Below are 21,643 nucleotides of genomic sequence, written 5' to 3' on the forward strand. Positions count from 1 at the left end.
TTAGATCACCACAAGCCAATCACAATCATTAATCTGTTTACATAATTTCTCTCGCTATGTATATTACATTACTTCAACAAAAACTAATCATGATTATCGGTACAGCGCCAGCAATTACCACTGTAATTATTCGATTCAATTTAATCATATTCCAGGTCCCACAAATGGAGATAGATATCAAAACAAGTAAAAACAAATATGTGATGACAAAATGTATAACTTTAAACCAATATTATGGAATATCTTTGGAGCACATAACACTATACTTATTTTATTGATAGATTAAATTGTTGCAAAAGGACAAGGTCTTTGAACAACGACCGACAGTGTGACTAAACACTTTAATTTATAGCAGGTCTTCATTGAAATCAGTAAAGCCCTGTTTCCGATTGGTTACAAAATTGCAATGAATTAGCCAAACAAACAAAAAATACTGAAAAAAAAATATCGCATTGTTCGCGAACTTAACCTGCAAGCTATATTCATATGATCTAGGTATTATCAACCGTTTGTGCATGACGGTAAAGCACCAGTTAGATAAAAGAAATATTTTAACGAGTGCGATTTTATCTTTTGCATATGTATGCAACAAAGAAATACAATGTGTCTAAAAAGGGTTATATACATTGAAATCGTAGATTCCATTTTGTTGAATGCCATCAATCCTTTCTGTTTCTGCTAATATGAGTGCAGTATGACTGTGTGTCAACAATGGTCCCACTCTAGAGTGACGAAATACCAAAATATCACACAACGAAATGTGCATTTAAAAGAATCTTATTCTAAAACCATATTAGAAATAATTTCATTTTGTTGTATGTATCATGATATGACGTGAAACTGGTTTCTCTAAAGGAATGTATGGTGCAACACACTTGAACGAGATGGCGTATTCTTGTGAAGACTAACGATCACAATTTGCCCATGGCATAATGTATATTATGTCATGAAGAGGGAAAATATGTTTGTTAACATTAACTTAAATATTATGTCACAAAAAGGAAACTTATGTTTGTTAACATTAACAAAAATATACGTATAACTTTTTGAGACATACTGTACATAAAAAATACCGAACGTGATTTCATATACCGTTAGCAGGCAATACAATGCAATACAACTGATGTATACAGGCAATAGCAATGAAGTCGATTATTCTGTGGTTAACATTTGGGATTTTAACCAACCCTACATGTTCTGAAGTCTTTGGATGGCGCGAGTGGTGGAAAGGTACAGTGATCTATCAGATTTATCCGCGCTCATATTCAGACACGGATGGGGATGGAATAGGAGACCTGAAAGGTACCATGCTAATCAATAGTTAACTTTATCTATAGCTTTAAGGTCAGCAACTATCTTAAACTGTTGCGATTTGGTATATATAGTTCAAAGCATCTTGCGAATGGTAGTAAGCTTGGCAAAAATTGTATTGATCATTTCAGAGCGTGTAGATGAATTCAAATATCACAGATATACTTTTGTAGGTTATTTGGCTCTTGAGTTATAGTGTTAAGAGGGCTGAAACAACAACGCTTTTGTAAAATGTACATAACTCATTAAGAATAATAAATCAAACAAGTTTTCAAAGTATATGATTTGTAGAATGTACTTTTGCAAAACATCAAAGTCTTATTTGTCAATAATATATTGATTTAGATAATGAAATTTGTTTTTGTCTGCTTCGACCAACAATACCAAGTCTACCCTTAATCTTTATAGCTTTAATAAATTTCTTTGGGGAGGTGTTTAAAATAAGTGAGTGAGTGTCGATTGGTCCCATTATCTCTTGATTAATTGATTGTTTGTTTGATTTATTGATTTATTGATTGATTGATAGATTCATTGATTGATTGATTGATTGATTGGTTTTTTTTAATTAACCTAAAATTGACCCAAAACCTAAAAATCTGAAAAACAATCTGATTTTTTTTTTTTTTCATTTTACAAACATAATTATTTTCTAACAATTTTCTGCCCAAATGAATACAGTTTTGGTTACCGGCTTATTTCACATGATTTTAGCAACATAAGCAAAACAATTCCAAAACGCAAATTCTGGGTCGGCCGGGCCCGTAGAACAGGGTTTTTTTCGTCGTTGGGGTATGAACTTTTGAAATAATACAAGCAAATGATGCTGTATTTTTATGAAAATGTACTGTATTACGAGTATGTTGAATTCTGCACACACGACAAAATTACTCATACACCTGATATTATGACAGTGGGCAGAGGCGGATTTAGGAAAAACCTTGTCAGCAAAGTATACTGAGATTTCAAGCATGTGTGTGGCAGGCTCGGAGGATCTTCAATCTTTTGTACGAACATGTGCCAAGCATACTTTAGGCTTGATACCACTTTTTTCTGTTTTTGCAAGCCATCAGTACAAAAAAAATCACAAAAAGCACCCGGCAAAATGTTGCTATAATTGGGCGCTTTTATCAAAATCCGCCCAAAATGTCTAGCCGAAAATGTCAGGTGTTGGGTTTTCTTGATTCACGGTTACGAAGACATAAATACGAGGTCATTCAATAAGTTCTACCTCCTCTCTTATAACTTAAGTTCTGTAAATCTTTAAACTCAAAATGATGATACATTGGACTGTCACCTACAAATGAGAGACAAATGTATATTGATCTAGGTTCCAGATTTTTTAGGTGACCTCAGAAGCTAAATAAGATTTGATACACCGGAAACGGTAAAAAGATCGTAAAAGATTTACATCATGTCGCTTCGTTCCTACCTATATTTAATCCCAAGAAAGTCAACAAACAAACCCCATTCATTCATTTGACTGAATAGGACTGAACACACAGTTTATTCATAGATTTGTCACCTACCAAATAATAGAGATAAACTAATGTGATCAATTTGTCTTTTATTCTCGAGCACCCGATCTTCGAGAATCCTATGACCATCTGAACACGACTAGTATTTGGCTGAGTACATAATTTCACACACCACTGGTTAAATTAAAATTGTATAACAATCGGGTGTTGTAGTAGCCTATTGTTATCGCATCACATTGGTTTGAATGCATCAACAATTTTCATTTTAGGTGACAGAAATAAATACAATTTTTGGATCCATCCATGCGACTTGTTTATGCAGGTCCTGAAGATAGGCTCGCAATGATATGATAAAAATAAGCGTGTATCCCTCCTTTGAGATCTGTTCGATATACATGCAAGTATTATGATTTTGCTAACAGATTATAACTGAAACAACATCAAATGTGTAGCCAAACAGCAAGATTACCATTAATAAATATGCATTTTAACTTATACCAGCATCCAGGTGTTCCTGTTAACAGTGGACTTCGGTTGTATATATAAATGCGCATATATAAATGCGCACGTGACCAGATGGCCAGTGCCATGTTCGTGTTACCTCACTGTCAATCACTGACATTGCGACCACAGTTCCAGGTGGTGGCCGCATTGCATTCTCTAAATTCAGTAAATTTTCATCGTCAACCGTGTAATTAAATGGGATTATTTTGAAATTTTAAAACGCTTGAAATATCACAAACAAATAGGCCTATGTTGATAAATAAATCATTTCTATTTTGTCTGCAAGATTTTTGTGAGAATATAGGATGGTAGTGACAGAACGAATTTCAGAGTCGATGATGTAATAATAATATCATTTACATATAATATAAACAACAGAGGCCCAATAATTGAACCTTGAGGAACCCCACATTTGATATTTTTCAATTTAGAATTACATGAATCATAACACACATACTGAGACCTATCACATAGGTAATTTTTAAACCATTCTAAGCATGTTCCTCTAAAGCCATAATATTCAAGTTTGTATAATATGATATCATGATGAATAGTATCAAATGCCTTAGATAAATCCAAATAGATTCCCAGAGTGGTTTCATTTTGATCAATGGCATTATAAATATTGTCAATTAAATCAGTTATTGCCATTTCAGTAGAGTAACCTTGCCTAAAGCCAAATTGTCTATCGTTTAACATTTTGTATTTATTCATAAACGACAGGCATCTATTGAAAACTAGCCTCTCTAAGATTTTTGAAAAGCAAGGTAATATTGAGACTGGTCTGTAGTTTGAATATAATTGGGAATCGTCTTTTTTATAAATTGGAACGACTTTAGCCTTTGTAAGGTCTTTTGGAACAATACCACGTGATATTGATGAGTTAAATATCATAGCAAGTGGGGAACATACTTCTTTGGCAATTTTCATGAAACATTTTTGTTTGACGACACATAAACAAAACAAGACAACAACAAAAAATGACCAAATTATATAATTGAGGCACCAACCATAGATGAAGCGCGCGTGCCGCCTCCCTAAAAGTACAAAATATTTTTTTATTCCTTTCGTTAATATTATTATGACTAGGATTTTGATTCCATTTCGACATGCCTTTTCATCTTGCCAAACTTTGAATTTAATACGAAGGAGCTATTTAGTACTCACACCAATCGATAACATAAACGATATACAATTGTATACAAAAATACAAAAAAAAACCTATTTTACCTGTTTACTCGTACAGCAGGTCATACTAAATCGACCTTCAATGCAACTGTATTTTTTGCATGACGATAATACTTCAATGATAATACTTCAACGATAATACTTCAATGATGGATAATGCTTTTATGCATCATATAATGTCAGAGAAGCTCATCATCTTTGATTTGTTTGGCGACCATTGATGTGGAATAAACACATCAATGACCACCAATCATATTTAAAAACCTATTGCCAACCTTTCTACTTTTACATTGATGTGGAATAAACACATCACTGGCCTCCAATCATATATAAAATCCTTTTGCCAACCTTTCTACTTTTACACCCATCTTCCAAATACAATATCATCTTTTCAAGAAACATGGGTACAAGAACATATTTATATTAAATACAGCATCCAGTCAATTTTAAGGCAATTTCCAAATTTACCATTGTTATCATTCAACGTTAAACTTCGTCTCAATATGTGCCTACATACTTCCACGCTTTCATCAAAAGTGAATTGACAATCATTTAATATTTAATATTTTATATACTATAGGCAGTATACTTCTTTAGATACAAATAATTGTTTAATAAATACAAACAAAAGCGTTTTCACTTCCTTAAGGTTAAATACAATTGATTTTCAAGGCTTGATTCCAGAGGGGCGCAAGTTAATAATGGAAACAGCCATGCAGAAAAGAATGAACTCACGCGTACACACGGCCCTACACTTCTCATATCGCCTTGATAAGAGTTCGAAGCCCTGCCAACAACAGAGGGCAGTAATCCCGCGTAAAGATGTCTGATGAACCGCGCTAATGAGCTGGTCAGTAACCACAGAAAAAGCTCGTTTCCGGTAAAAATATACAGGTAACTTTCACAAATTTCTAGATACAGTTACTAGAAGGTCGTGCGATGCTAATCCAACCATTTGTTAACCATTTTTTTCTTGAGGAAGCAATAATTACTCCTCGTGAATATTACTGTCATGTTGATGACATCATAGTTACTCACATTTTGTTCATTTTGACATTTTGAAACATTTAACGCTCAAATAGCACACAAAATCAATCAGAAATATATTTCTTTGTTTCACCTGAATTTTCTTGCCGAAATTTTAGCATCAGAGCAATTTCCTTTTAAATATACAGCTTTTAGAAGTGTTATATGTCACTTCTGTTTAATTGTTATAATTTGTATTATGAATACAAATAGTGATGTCCGTTTGTGCTGTATTTTTGATAGTTTTCCATATCCGATTTTAATGATAAAACATATTCCCTGCAGAAAAAACGAAATAGCAAAACATGCAACAATTTGTAACATTCTCCATGAACTTGACCATCTATTGTTTGGATTGTGATCTAATTAACGTGTGTAATGAGATTCTCTCTTTCTGAATCTGACAAGTAATATTTTTTTAATCACGTTTTCGCATCAAATTCATACATTTCTGGGTCAAATAGCATATAAAACGTTTTGAAATATTAAAATGTGGTTTATAAATAACGCTAATAAAATCATTGGAGTTCATCAAGCAATCGCTTTTTATGATTTTCAAGGCAATATGCATAAATGATGATTCTGCATGTACAAATTTTTTCACTTCAGTAAGCTCGTCTTTTGACCAACGTTCATTATTGATCCAGGTTTCTATTGTTTGCAGCTGACATCAAAGAATCCCATGTGTATGAGCTTGTGCATTGAATTGGATTACTCATGTGTTATTTAGCTTATTGATCGCTAGATGGAAGCGAACATGATGCATATTACCAGGGGGGTGACACTCTATTCACGTGGTTTCTTTTCCAACGCTAAAAGATTACGAATGTTGGTGGTTTGTAAATGAAAAGTGTCCGCACTATCGATTGATTACGTAACTGTTATGAATAATTTATTAGTTTTTCAATGCAATCGCCTCGACCCATTAATACGTATTATCTGTATTTATCAAAGTACTTGGAATAGCAAGAATAACTACTCTCTGATATTACGTAGGATTCCATGCATGTGCGGGGAGTTGAACCCAAACGTCCAGAACTATGAACACTTTGAAGTGTTAGCACCTTGCAGGGCCGTGTACAATAGTGTATCAATCAGAACTAGGGCCACGGAAAAACCGCGGCTCGTGAGTCATCCTATATCTTGCAGGGATAGGGAGGGGGCGACCATGATAGGACCATATGGGCTGATGGGGGGTGATTGTGGGCAGCCGTTTTCGGCAATTTTCCTTTGGATTTTCTAAATTTTCAATTTTTAAAATTATCCTGGATGATATCTGTCGTGAAATAAATCAATGCTTCTATAGGCTATAACAGGCCTAGTAGGCCTATTTATACCCTGATTATGCAATATATAGGCCTACAACAATAACTACAATAACAAAACCAACAACCAATATTTTATTAATCTAATTTGTAAAAATATATGGCCGCGCCTATTAGACTAAACTATAGTACCGGTATAGGCCTAAAAATTCCTGAATTATATAATGAAAAAAAACGGGCAAAAACAATCAATCGCTGCAGTCAGAAAGAAAGAAACGAACAAGAAAAAAGAAAAAAAATGGACCACATAGGGACTCGAACACGTACCAAAGTTTTCCAGCTCAAAACTATAGTGTTATATAGTCGAACGTGCTGAGTCCAACGCGCTAACCGATTGAGCCACTGAGGGGCACATGAAAATGATTGATCTCAAACTGACTATTATGGAATAGTGCATAACAGGCTCTTATGATAAACAAGCTCATTACCGCTGTACATGTTGGAGGTATCGATGGCGAAAAACCTCGTTTTTTGCAAAAGTAGCTTAAATTTGGAGTGAAATTCAAATGGTAAAGTGAGCGACAGACATTTGAGAAATAATGTAGGCAGTTAGAAATCAAAATTAACGTTCCACAATCCAGATATCGATAATGTAACATAACAGTGTTTTGTGGTACAAGATTCTCGAAAATTGTTCCCACAAACGGGCTAATAAAATTTAATCGGTACTGTATTTGGTTCTTCCCCATGGCAACATTATTTCTTTGGTCGATTTGTAGTACAATACAAAAAAGGAGAAAACAATCACTTGGCGTGGTTTTATACGGAGCGAACATTTGAAAAAAACTGCATGGAACGCGTTTTTGATCTTGTGAACATGGTGCGTAAAAATGATTTAAACGAAAGATTTTCAAACGGATTCTAAAAATGTGTATAAACACACAAAAATAATGTAAAGATACATTCATGCACCAACATTTGACCATACGTTTTTTATACGTTTCTTCGTGTAACCTTAAAAGCTACAGAAGGATAAAAACACGAACTGAAAAGAAATACATATATTTTTTCTATTGAATTTCATTTTCTTCTTTCTTTTTTTTGTTGTTCATTAGAACATGATTATTTCAGTAGAACATGATGAAAAACATCCGCAGTCCAAATTTGGTGGGTATCGGAACATGAGGGCCCGAGATATGAATACCTAATTAGCCCCATTGAAATCAGTGTAAATTGGCCTGGTTCATAACTGGTGGTTTTTTGTGACGTCATCACTTCGGTACTCTATAGGTTACAAGTCAGCGCCTTTACCGCTGAGCAACGTATGAATATCGATCGGTTTCTAATGAATTAATGTTAATTTGAAATTATGCAATGCAGATATGGGCCGTTTATGTACTCTATATACAGCATGGTCATCATTTGGTGTAGCAAATTCAATAGATTCAATAGATAAAAACGTTATAATAACATTAAATGTCGGGTTATAAAAAGGCCATCGAAACGTTTTAAAACGTTATGTACGAAAACACACTACAACATTATTTTTAAAATGTTTTAAAAATGTTATTGTAAAATATTTTTTGCAAACATTTTTTTGTCAACACTTAAATAACAGTATATTAGAATATTCGCAGTAGGTTATCAACAAATGATTTTGAATGTTATGAAAACGTTTTATACCCTTTCTATGTCCTTTATATAGTCAGATATCTAAATGTTTTCTGATAACATTTTCTAACCTTTTGTGATGATGTCGATAATAGTTTGTGTTTGCTTGGATAATTCGGAACTATCAATATTTAGCTCTGGCGATTGCGGGCTTTTAAATGTATACATAACATACTTCCTCTTATTATCACTCCTCTTCTTTTATTTACGTTGTCATTATATTACGTTATATTTATTTTACTAGGTCAATGAAAAAAGGTAATAACATCTATTGCAAAAAGAAGTACCATAACAGATAAACAAAATAAGAAGCACAATTTTACCATATCAAGGCATATTCGTTTATCTCCTTAGGTGTAATAAACCGTCTAGACTACCTGCAAGATCTTGGTATCGAGACCATTTGGCTAAACCCTATCTTCGAGTCACCGATGAAAGATTTTGGTTATGATATATCAAACTTTACCGATGTTGACCCGATTTTTGGGACAATGGCAGATTTCGACGACTTGATAGCTGATATGCATTCAAGAGGTAAGGCAATGAATAAAATACGTAATAAGGGTTTACGTACTGTTTTTCATAAGCCTTTTTATAGCGTTTTATTTATAATATGCCCCATGAATGTGCGCTCCCATCCCCTCTCAGCTTGCAAAAAATTGCTTGCCACCCAATTTCACCCTCCCCAGGGCGCATAATTATTGCACAACCCTTTACATGCTACTTATGGCAGTATCACATGATACTCTTGGTAGTATCGCATGGAATTATTGGTGGTATCACATTATACTATTGGTACTGTCACATGATACTCTTGATAGAATCATATGATAACGGGAGCCTAGTGTCCAACGGTAAGGGAGTCCTTATGATCTTATAATCGAAAGGCAGCGGGTTCAAACCCCGTCAGCGCCAACGTGTTATGTCCTTGGGCATACGTCTGTTTGACCTGGCAATAAAACTTCATTTGAATCCATCTTGATGTTAGTAAGTGATCTGATGCCTCATATATGCAGTAAAAGCACAAAGGTTTGGCAAATCAACAACCGATCTCCCAGTCTGCATTGACTGTCACTGGGTTCAAAACACTGGTGGCGACCTACTTGGGTCTTGGTTTGAGAAAACAATATCCGAAACCGGGATCTAATGTTAGATGATTATATTTTGGTGAACTTGAGTCAGGGGTGAAACCGTGGTAACCGCGGCGTTGACAGTATTGTACCTTATTATATAGCTTTTGTTCTCGATCGATCAAGATCACAATTGTAAAATTAACTGACACTCGATGTTCATTCACGTCAAGAATTCAATACAACAAAGAAATAGAGCTCAGGAAGCCAGACACCATCATGAACAGAGATGGAAAGCAATACAATCACAGTCATGTTTTTGATGATCTTCTTGGAAAAATAATTGGCAACCGCGTTGTTGAGCAACCAGCATTAGTAGTAAACAGAAGATCGTCACAAAGACAATAGTGTAGGAAGGAAGAAAGAAAGAACAAGAAAAACCTTTTTTCTCTGGTGTGGTTTTTAACCAGGGACCCTTCGGGTGTCAGACACTCGCACGGTCATACCATGCCAGGGGGTTCTATCATGGCAAACTAAGTTGTCATGGAGGCATTTCTAGCTATTTCGTGCTTACATTTCTCAATATAGAACTGTTTTTGCCCTGGCAAAAAACATACATCTTCTTCTACTACTATGATATGTTTTTAGAACCCGTTGAGGTAGTAACGGGTTGGGGGTGGCATTAGTAGTGAATTTACGGCTGGTTTCTGTGATTTCAGGGCTTGTAATGTTTTGTGAATAGAGTTTTTTGGATGTTTGGTACGGATACTAATAGTTGGGTTTCAGGAGATATTAATGAGAATATAAAGAACACATAATTTACTTAATTGTAACTTACTTTAGATCTGGTGTGGGCAACCTACGACCCATGGGGCACATGCCACCCGCCAGCAAATTCTGTGTGGCCCGTGAGACTATCGGAGATATTTAGTAAGGAAAGCTACTATTATTAAAACGCGAAAGTACGCTTGTGCATGGTAAAAGGACGTACGAGTGTACGTTGCTATGTAATTGCAATTTTCCCCAATTATTTACACGTCCAAAATGTCTACAGAGAATTAAACGAACTATGGCCCAGTACAGGCAAATATCTTAATTCCACTGCGATCAATTGACAAATAATATGTCAATTGTTATTACCAGGGAATGATTTATATCCCGGGAATTATATGTATTCAATGTGTTTTCAAAGGTTTCCATGGATACTTGGGTCATGAGAAATTGAATGAATATTTTTTCTTTTGTCTTTTTGCAATGATCGAATGACTCGTGAACAGTGAACTTGTGAACTATGTATAGGTAAGAATTAAATTCATTACAGTAGACTTAGGAATATTAAATTTAGTTACGATAATAAAAATATGGAATGACTTCCTCTTTAAAAGTTTCAAAATTCATAGCTATAGATTTGTTTGGCCAAGGATGCTATGCCTAAGCAAAAATATAAATTTATTTACATAGTTTACAAAATTAATTCAAACAAATAGCAGATATAAAACAAATTGAGATATCACATCTCATTACAAAAGTAATAAAGTATGGATGCCGCCATTACCCTGCCATCACGGAGGCCTGAAACACTACCGCAATTTCAATCGGCTATATCGCGTCCGTGCTCCGCGTTTAAGTATAAATGAAAAATACCCGTAAAATCGCGGCTTCCTGCATCCACGGTTAGACTTTTTCAAGCTTGCTACAGTGCATTGAACAAAGTTGAACAGCTTTTTTTTAAATACCTTTAATGATATTTTAGCGCATCCATGAACTTCATTTAACAAATACATCAGATTGACCAACAATCCCGCTATCCAGGCCAAGATTTATAAATAAACAAGAAAAATACTGTTTCAATCACGAAAATTAACCTAAATTTCGCGCCTACATGTAAGACTTGGCGATAGCCTATTCAGATACCGTTGTCAAGCTCGAAGTGATATACCCCCGATGATTGACAGTTGGGAACGCGACAGTTTTGAAGACCCTTTTAAATCTTTTTTTTGTCTCAACGCTTTAAGGAATGAAGCTTTTGATGGATTTTGTTCCAAACCACACTAGTAATAAGCACATGTGGTTTCAACGGAGCAGAGAATGCAATGATTCAAGTAACCTCTACATGGATTACTACGTTTGGGCAGATATGAAGCAGGGATGTGTAGAGTCTGATCAGAACAGCCACGATAAATGTGTTCCTAATAACTGGGTATGTACAATGGTTTAAGCAATAATGTGCGATTTGCATAAAGAAAAGATTCCTATTTACATATACATATATATTTACTTTTAATTTAATTATATGAGCCTCTAAGTAAACTCTGAGCAATTTTCCATATTTTTAGTCATAGGCAGAGTTTAAAATGACTTTAAACCGTTTTACATTGACCCAAATATCTGCCCAGGTTAGCAGGTTTGGTGGTAGCGCTTGGGAATGGGACACTAAGAGAAAACAATACTATCTGCATCAGTTCCTCAAGGACCAACCTGATTTGAACTTCAGGAATAGAGAAGTACAAGAACATATGAAGGTAAGATGAAGATACTGATGTAGAAAACAATATCAGCAAGATCAACGGATTTAACATTTACAAGCACTGTCAACAGTGATTTCAAAACTGGGGCATTACATATTTAACTTGTCTCTAACAAAAAGAGTTACGATTACATCAGCGCGTAGTTATTGCCATTTTCATTGTAATATTCATGTAATCAAAATAGGGTATCAGAATCCATTTTGTATTTTGTTAAATAGGATGTTCTTCGATTTTGGTTCGATCGAGGTGTTGATGGTTGGCGTGTCGACGCCATTAGGTATCTGTTTGAGGACGTATTACTGACCGATGATCCCATCAACGACGACTTTTATCCCCAACCAAACCACCAGGTAGGTACGTTTAAATCAATGCAATTAAACTATCAGTGTGTTAGCATTTGTAAAGACGTAAAGACGTTTGTTTTGGTCGGATAAATTAACGTAACAAATCCCTGTCGTCTGCCAATGCGGGGAGACAAAAAGAAAGAAAGAAAGAAAAGCATCTACAGCTGGCATAACATGCTCAATTTCAAGCTACTGACCGGAATTATTGGCTATTGCCTACTAACCGGGTTTATTCCGTATTGTACGATAAGCCTCAGCATAGCCGAAGTCATGCATATGTCATTATTTTGCAATTGCCTGTTCCAAATAACCATAATTCAAAGTGTTTTACCATGAAAACTGATAACAGAAAGTATTGGTAATACACTTTTATGCAGAGCTCAGATACTTCATAGAATCCGCTTTTTAAGTTTTCCTATTTTTATTTATGTTAATTTTTTTCCTGCAGGCTCAATATAACAGTCTCGTACACAAATACACAGCTGACCTTCCAGAAATCCATCCAATTATTAGAGAATGGCGGGCCGAAGTATTTGATAAATACAGTAGCTTAGGAAATTACAGGTAACAAATCAACATTTATTTCCAAAACTTATCTCATCTTATAGCATCTACTAAGCTCTAATGCAGCTGTTCTGCAATCCACGTCGCCTGTTGGTTGTTAGACTGCTCTGCATTCCCCCATTTTTTGATAAACAATTCATACATTTCCATGCATAAAACATAATACATCTCCAGTGACTGTCCTGCCCAGAGAAAAGAGGGACTCCTCTAGTTGAATATGACCTGTGTGACCCACCATATCTTAACACATAGACTCAACCTCTTTCATCTCAAATCTGAGATGAATGTTAATGAAGTAAAATCAATGTGGGTGGTATATCTTAACCAATAACAGATAGGCAAGCATACATGTTTATGCATTAGCCCAACCCACTGTATTCACTGAACCCAACCCACGTGGGGTAGCTCTATCTGGGTCAGGTAACATAAACCACAACATCTGTGCATAAATAACCAAGACTGCATGTTTAATGAGGTAACATCATACCCAGTATTAGAGTGCATAGTTCATTGTGTATTCTAAATATAGCAGAGATGTATCGTTCGAGTCCGGACTCGGACTCGAGTCCAGACTCGAGTCCACTTTTGTTGGACTCGGACTTGGCTCGGACTCGGTCAAAAGACTCAGCTCGGCTCGGACTCGGACACAAAAGGACTCGGACTCGAAGCCGAGTCCGGTCCGAGTCCAGTCCGAGTCCAGTCCAATATTAAATCCCTGTAAAATGTGAATTGATTATCTAAAAATGTCAAAATAGATCTCAAATAAAATGTTGACTTCACTTATTTGGCCATAAATTAATTGGGGGGCTGTCAAATCTGTTATCTGTCATGTATCCTACATATCCACCAAATTATTTAGATTTATATTATAGCAGAATCATATTGTCATCATTAATAATTGATAATTAATTAAGTGCATAATTTTATTAAATATTTGGACTATATAAAAATATCTAAGACTTTTTTCATGGAACTTTCTGATCCATTAAACTCTTGAAAGAGATATAAACATGCACACTGGACCATACATCTCAGCTCCCACTCAGTAACTGGTACTCATCCATAGGGCTAGGATGTCTGTAATTTTGTGTGTGTTCACCATACTCACAGCACATATGTCTGGGACATTTTTTTTGTCCAATTTTGAAAAGATGTTTAGAATTAATATCAAACAACCAAATTTTTCTGAAAAGGTGAATTTCTGTTAGTATTATTTATTATTATGACAATGATGATGTTATTTTTCTATGATGTATTTAAATCCATTGCCCTTAATTTACATGTATGCTGCCATGATGTATTTAATACATTGCCCTTAATTTACATGTATGCTGCACCACAGATCCTGGATGTGCTGCACACAAGTTGGGGTGAGTTTACATGTAGTGTGTCACACACACACACAAATACCCCCATATGACTGCTGTCTGATACATGGTAGTTTTTACCTTTGGGAGTTACCTGTTCATGTGTATGGGTCTTTGAAGTGGGGTGTGTATATACTGTTGGTTGGTTGAATCTTTGAAATGTCAACTGTGTGGGGTGGGGTGGGTGGGGTTTAGTAGGGTGGGTATGTATAGGGGAGCGGTGTGGTGGCCTTTGACCAACAACCTTCTTTTTCTACAATTTTGTCATCAAAATGCCGTAAAATTATGCAGAAACTTTCCAATTGTCTTTTTTTTCAGCAAATTTGTAAATTTTAAAATTAGAAACAAAATATAAAATTTTGTTCCATTTTTTGGAAATGTTCCACCTGATGACCCAGGTTTTCAAAATGTTACACCAAATGACCCCTTCTTTCAAAATTTTATACCCAATTACCCCTTGTTCATTTTATTATACCCAATGACCTATATTTATACAAATGGCTCCTAGTACTAAGCAATGCCAGTAGGCAGATACCTACCACATTAAAGTTAAATGACCCCCTCCCCCCACCTCCAGGCATGGACTCTGACCGAGTCCGGACTCGAGCCGGACTCGAGTCCGGACTCGGGTCTTATTTTTGTTGGACTCGGACTTGGCTCGGACTCGGCACCCCTGGACTTGGACTCGAGTCCGGACTCGGACACTAAAGGACTCGGACTTGGCTCGGACTCGGATACAACTGGACTCGGCTCGGCTCGGACTCGGACGAGCTGGACTCGGGTACAAGTCTGAAATATAGTAGACCACTTTTCTCGTGGATGGCCGAGCTGTTGGATCAGACCAGGATTGATTTTCCATTGTCAGAGGGATTAATTTTTATAGGGGATGATAAATTAAAGTGGTCTACTACAGTAGACTAGTTGGTTGTATATCAAAAAAAAAGGTCCTAAATTCTTTAAAGATCCTCCGGATAATTTTATTTCAGGTTCATGGGGACCCAATCATATGGTGACGCAAAGACGTTAGGTCTCTATTATGGCACAGAGGAAAACCCGGAAGCAGATTTTCCATTCAATTTTCAGATGATCAAAATATCTCCTGAAAGCGTATCAGGCTTTGAAGTGTATCGTCTTATACATGATTGGATTACTAACATTCCCGATGGCGCTTGGCTCAATTGGGTGGTATGTACGAATATTTATCCCGATTTAATAAGAGAGGTAGCGAAATAAATAAAATAATAATATTAAAGCAAAGAGGTAAACAGTAACGACGACAGATAAGCTGTCCATATACTCCTGGTAGCATATACACGTTTTCGTTTTGCAGGCCAAAATTTCGTTAGCACCAGTTTGAAAAAAAAAAAAAATTTCAAATGACTTATTATTTCACATTACTTGTAGCGAAAATATATATAAGAAATTGTCATTGAAAGTATTTTTTCTCGATCTCTGGGGTTCTGGAAAAAAGAAAGAAAGAGAAATGCGGTAATATTGGACCCAACACCGAAATATACGCAGCATACTAAAAACGAGTTTCTGTTGGCCTTTTAGTCTAATTTCTTCATTCGATGTCACAGATATCAACTGTGTTTTGTTCGATATGGTTTAATTTTTTAACGTTAAGTCACTTTTAAAACTTTTGCTTTACTGTTAAGGTGTCACGTTTCACAATGGATTTAGAAATGCTTCTTAGTCAAGTAAGCAATCAATGCCATATGAGATAAATATTTGTGAAGTTTTTAGATTCGTCTGCAATGGCAATTTCAATATCTAGCGCGAGGTAGCCATTGTACAATGGAATCACGTGACGATAACAAAATACACCATGGAAAGGATCGTATTACTAAAAGATTCGCTGAACACAACCACATGGCTGCTCTGCTCTCATACTTGTTGATACCCGTACATGTTATATCTTTGAATACAGTTTTCACATCATGGGAAGGACCGTATTGCAAACAGATTTGGTGAACAAAATCACAGGGCTGCTGTGCTCCTTAACATGTTGTTACCTGGAACACCAAATGTTTATTACGGGGAGGAAATAGGAATGACAAATATTGAAGTTAAATTTGAGGATATACAGGATCCTTGGGGAAAGAATAACCCGGTAAGCTGATTAATTGAAGTACGATACTAACCTTTTCTCTATTACTTTCTTAAGACCATAAGTGATAAACTTTAGAGGCATAAATAAAATGTTTAAAAGTATAGTTACGAGTACTGATGCTAAGCTAAAGCATTGTGCACTTTTTAGTAGAAGCATGAGAATATCCACACATGAAGTACAAGGTCCAATGTTGATTTTAAGACGTAGAGCAATTTTTGGTGACCGCAAGAGGTCAGAAAAGGTCATACAGGAATAAAAATAATCTTGTTCACAGGTATTCCAAATTACTTGCCTGATCACAAGGATTAAAAATGTAAAGTTAGTGCTATCTACGACCTATCGTTACGGACTTATCCTACAAAACTTCAATTTGAGGTAAAAAATATCACATTTTTGGTTGTACATGAGTAAAAATATCAACTTAGTCCAATTTTAGCAATCAAAGGCCTATGGTCACCCAATGGCCTTTGACCTTGTTTGCCCTCTAGGTGAACACATCACATAGACATAACTATTCTTTTTCTGATTCATGTCAGCTACACGAACAATTTGCCACCATTGTTTTCAAATATGAAGTAAGTTGATATTTTTACCACAGTACAACCAAAAAGTGACATTTTACCTAAAAAATAACTCCATATTATAGGTCGTAGATAGCACGAAGTATACATTAATGTTTTAATTCTTGTGATCAGACGAGTAATTTGACATGTCTCTCAACATGATCGGATCATTTGTAATTTTTACTCCTGTATGACCTGTCGTGGCCTCTAGAGGTCACCAGGGGTCAAATCCAAAATGGCTGTACGTCTTTATATCATCATTGGACCTTGTACTTCATGTGTAGAAATTTCCATGCTCGGATCATTTGCAATTTACATGGGTAATTGTTTTATTACTGTATGACCTTTCGTGGCCTTTAGAGGTCACCAGGGGTCAAGTCCAGACATCGTACTTCATGTGTGGAAATTTCCATGCTTAAAAGTGCACAATGGCTCCCTATTTGGTAGCTTAGCAACTGTACTATGCATGTTGTTTCTTATAGTGTTGTTGGAAGGAACTTAATCGTGACAAAGTTCGTTCACCTATGCAGTGGGATATCGGTGTCAATGCTGGGTTCAGCACGGCTAATCATACATGGCTACCTGTCAACCAAAATTACAAACACGCTATAAATGTTCAGGTATGTAAAAATAAAAGTTCCTTTAAAAGAGGTTAAAAGCGTCCAAATGGGAATTTGCGTGTGATGTGTTGAAAAGCATCCGTTCGGATGTAAACATTCTCTACTAAAATACAAAAGGAACACTACAGTAAATGACCAAACGCGAAGGATCAACCTTTACACTCATTTTAGCGATAATACAGTAACTACCTTAGCAAGGAAATATTATTGAATTTTGTAAGTGTTTAGAAGAAGTCTGCAAAGCAACACCATTGCGCAGTGGCTGGGGTATAAAGTACTCAAATCCAACCACCTTCAATCCGCCTATTTAGGCAAATTTATTACATTACGAACACCATAATTTCAGCTCATGGAAAGCGCATTTTAACACCATCTCCCGACACACCCAATTAATCACGTTCACATTATGCAGACTCCTTTCAGAGTAGTCTTGGCAAGTGAGCATACATAGAACAACCGTTAATTTTTCGAATAGAACATCCGTTATTTTATATAGTTAATAGAGGGGACGTCTTTCCACACAGGAAAGTAGCGATGGTCAACTGATATTTGTCGGACAAACAAAATTCAACATGAAATATCTTGAGAAATGAAATTTCCAAAAACGTGTTTATTTTGGCAAACAAACATGAGTTGTAAACTTGAAGTAAAGGATCTGATTTGTCCAATGTTCGTACAATTTCATAAATGTACCAAATATTGGGCATTGAAAGATACAAAATTGAATAATGCTAGCAGCCAATTTTGATAATAGTGTGCAAAATTGGGCCAACATTGTAATGTTATCTGGAAAGTCTCAGAAGTGAATAACTTTCTTATGATTATGATTTCCTCCTTTTCATACAGGTTCAACTAGAAGACTCATTTTCAACATTACGTTTCTTTAAAAAGACGTTACAACTTCGCAAGAAATTCCCGGCATTTCGCACCAATACACTAAAATATTCCTTCGTAAGCTACGAAGTGTTCTCCTTCTGGCGAATCCCTGACGAAGAAAGTGTCAGCAGCAGTTCATTTCTAATTGCTATCAATTTCAGTAATAAGTCAATTAAGGCTGACTATGTAAAACATTTCATGCCTGCTGACGTTAATTTGAATACCACATACGGACGAATCAAGATTAGTTCCAGTATGACTCGCGATGAAGAGATTGTAGATTTGAAAATGTTGCATTTATCACCGGGAGAGGCGCTAGTCATTCAATCATACGCAATCAGGACAAAGACAAGACGTGACTTCAAACATGACTTGTTTTATTGCTTTATTTACTTTATGTGCTGTATACATTACAATGAAAGCAAATTTGATAGCAATTGAATGCTAGCTGAATAAACAAAACATCAATGCATAATAAATACCAACATCATGTGACATACAAGACGATTTGTTGAAACTCCTCTTTGGTGCTTTTAATTAGAGGTTAATAACTGCGCATCGGTTATTTAGAGGGCATTATCTAAACATTTTGCCTTTGGAACCGAGGTATATTCCGAGGTCCAAAGCAACCTGTTTAGATTTTTCACAATGCCCGAGACGTCCATGTCTTCACTTTACAAAAATAACACACAGTTTTCATGAAAAAAACAAACAAAAACGTTTTGCCTTTTCAAATCTGGATCAGGCTAAAACAGGACGACCAAACAGAAGTGCGAATCAATAATCTTATCTTATCTTATCACGTATCGCGTATATTAATGAGGTTATGAATTACCCTTGAAACAAGGCTTCAGTCTTCTTCCTTCTCTTTCTTTGAACATGATAGTTTCCATTTGGTCACTATGTACTATTCAGAATGCCCATAACAATAGCAATATTACCTCATTGTCTCCATTTGCAGTCACTTTTTCTACCTATTTAAAACCATTATGTACATGCATTATACAGAGTGGCTATGTCATTTTACCCGTGGCATTTTAGTCTCAGGTGATATGTTTGCAGGTCCTCCGCCGTCATACCATTCCATAATATCATAATAGCTTACACGTCACAATTGATAGGATATCCTCATATTACTAAACCAGTTGGGGCAGCATCATAATATTGCCATTTAAACTTGTAAAATAAAATAGGCCTATGACTTCTGATGAATTGAGTTCTGATGAAGAACATGTTTACATAATACTGCAAGTACCTGGAATGCAGTTTTAATTTATTTAACAGTCTTAGCAAACTCACATATAACCAACTTTCAGTCTCGTCGATGGAATTTTGTTCAGACTTTGCCTTGCGCATTGCCAGCAATGACAAACTTGGTTTGACCGGGTTTGAGTTTTAATATGTTGCTACCCATTACATTTTTCAATGTATCAATACAATTTTCAAGTTGTAAAAGTGCAACCTTGATCAGGGCCAGTAATGTCGATTTGAGAACACGTACCCCTGCGTATGGAAAAGATACTTCAGTATAATATGATACCTACGGATGATATTGCCGATTTATGGTGGTATATATGGTCTATAGGAGCAAGGGCTTTTGAAAAATGGTCGTGTTCAACACCAAAGTCAACCAATCTTTGCTACATTGTGGTGTTAGTTGACTAAAATTGTAGGGTATATTTTTCGCTAGAGGTCACGAAAGGTCACACAGGGGTAACAAACTAAAAATGCTTTGATCTTGTTGAAAGATATATAAAAAAAAGCATTTTGGTTATAGCATCAAGAAATCATGACATACCGTATTCTCTTTGGGATAATATTATGTACTAGTAGCATGTGGTACTGCACAAGGGATGGTGTATTTCTAGTTCAGAACATCCGACACCCTTCATGTACTAGCATATTTGCTACTCCTAGTAATAAACAACTTGCACCCAACAACAAGCTGTATCAAAAGTTGTATCAATATCATTGTCAGTTTTCCTTGATAAGACATGACATTGGATCCTAATTATTTTGCATAGAACCTGTTGCATGTGATACTACACGCATGCTATTGTGCACCTAGTAAATAATAACCCATCATGTACTAACAAGTGATACTACACAATAGCATCCTAATATATAAAAACTTGCACCGAACATATACTAGCATTTGATACATTCTTCACCACACGATTCTGTACAGTACAGTACAGAAAATACTTCTAGTAATTCTAGTACATACAACCTCACAACCATCAAGTACTAGCATGTGATGCTACACATGGGATGATGCATTCCTAGTACAGAGCAACTCGCGTCTATCATGACTGTACTGTAGTCCGTATGCCTTCCTAGAGGTAGTAAAGGAAAATCTAATTCTGTGATTTTGTCTAAAACTGTTTATTTTTGCAGGAATCTGCTATGCTTGATGGATTCCCGCGTCATTTATTTCTGAAAATGTATTCATAAATTGTAATTACCATCATTACGTTTAGAAATACAATGAAAAACAATATTTAAATTACTGCCTCGAGGAAGGTATACGGAATATAACATGTGGTACTACACATGGTATGATGTATTCCTAATGCAGAACAACTAGGGGCGTAGCAAGAGCCAAAGGGGTCCGAGAACAAGTAGCAGTACGGAGCCCTTTTTGACATCTCGTATCGCCTTATTTAATTTTCGCTTTTACTCAGTTAGGACTGCGTCCACTCTGTCCAACCGCTTGCTACGCCCCGGAGAACAACATACACCCATGCATGTAATAGCACGTGATACTTCATACATTTAGTGTGCTCATTAACCTAATATACGATTATTAAGGTTTTAACTATTTTTCCGCTTGTACAGAAAGTGCAAGCATGCAAACTTTTATGACATAAATTTCAAACACACTTCTTTTTCAACAATGACATATCCAAAGCTCCTAAAGTCTGCAAAAAAGGTAACACAGCTGTTATAAATACGCCTATAGCTTCAAAACTAATAATTGTTTCGACAATATATCTAAATAGAAAGAAGGATGGTTTATATACGCGCATTTTGATACCCCATTTGTCAAATGTCGTTCAATAATAACAACACAGTAATGCTTTTAAAGAAAAATACCTGAATTTAAAAGTTGCAGTTTAAATACAGCGATCAATGGTTATTACGCAAGCATTGTGTTT

General features: G+C 35.7%; 1 protein-coding gene across 1 annotated transcript; it reads left to right on the forward strand.

Moving 5' to 3' along the window:
* Positions 1-1,136: 1,136 nt before the first annotated feature.
* Positions 1,137-19,732, forward strand: LOC140139917 (alpha-glucosidase-like). The gene is made up of 10 exons (XM_072161691.1): positions 1,137-1,302; positions 8,795-8,974; positions 11,526-11,710; positions 11,907-12,032; positions 12,257-12,388; positions 12,831-12,946; positions 15,300-15,498; positions 16,244-16,426; positions 17,472-17,609; positions 18,456-19,732. The coding sequence occupies exons 1-10, from the start codon at positions 1,143-1,145 to the stop codon at positions 18,924-18,926; spliced, it is 1,890 nt and encodes a 629-aa protein (XP_072017792.1). The 5' UTR covers positions 1,137-1,142; the 3' UTR covers positions 18,927-19,732.
* Positions 19,733-21,643: the final 1,911 nt, after the last annotated feature.

Source organism: Amphiura filiformis, chromosome 18 (genome assembly GCF_039555335.1).
Source record: "Amphiura filiformis chromosome 18, Afil_fr2py, whole genome shotgun sequence".
NCBI classification, from domain to species: domain Eukaryota; kingdom Metazoa; phylum Echinodermata; class Ophiuroidea; order Amphilepidida; family Amphiuridae; genus Amphiura; species Amphiura filiformis.

What these genes read in the sequence shown, in the direction of transcription:
- LOC140139917 (XM_072161691.1), top strand. Translation starts at nt 1,143, where the DNA reads ATGAAGTCGATTATTCTGTGGTTAACATTTGGGATTTTAACCAACCCT. An exon ending in GCGCTTGGCTCAATTGGGTG is followed by an intron (nt 15,499 to 16,243) that starts GTATGTACGAAT and finishes CTTTGAATACAG; the next exon opens with TTTTCACATCATGGGAAGGA. An exon ending in AACACGCTATAAATGTTCAG is followed by an intron (nt 17,610 to 18,455) that starts GTATGTAAAAAT and finishes CTTTTCATACAG; the next exon opens with GTTCAACTAGAAGACTCATT.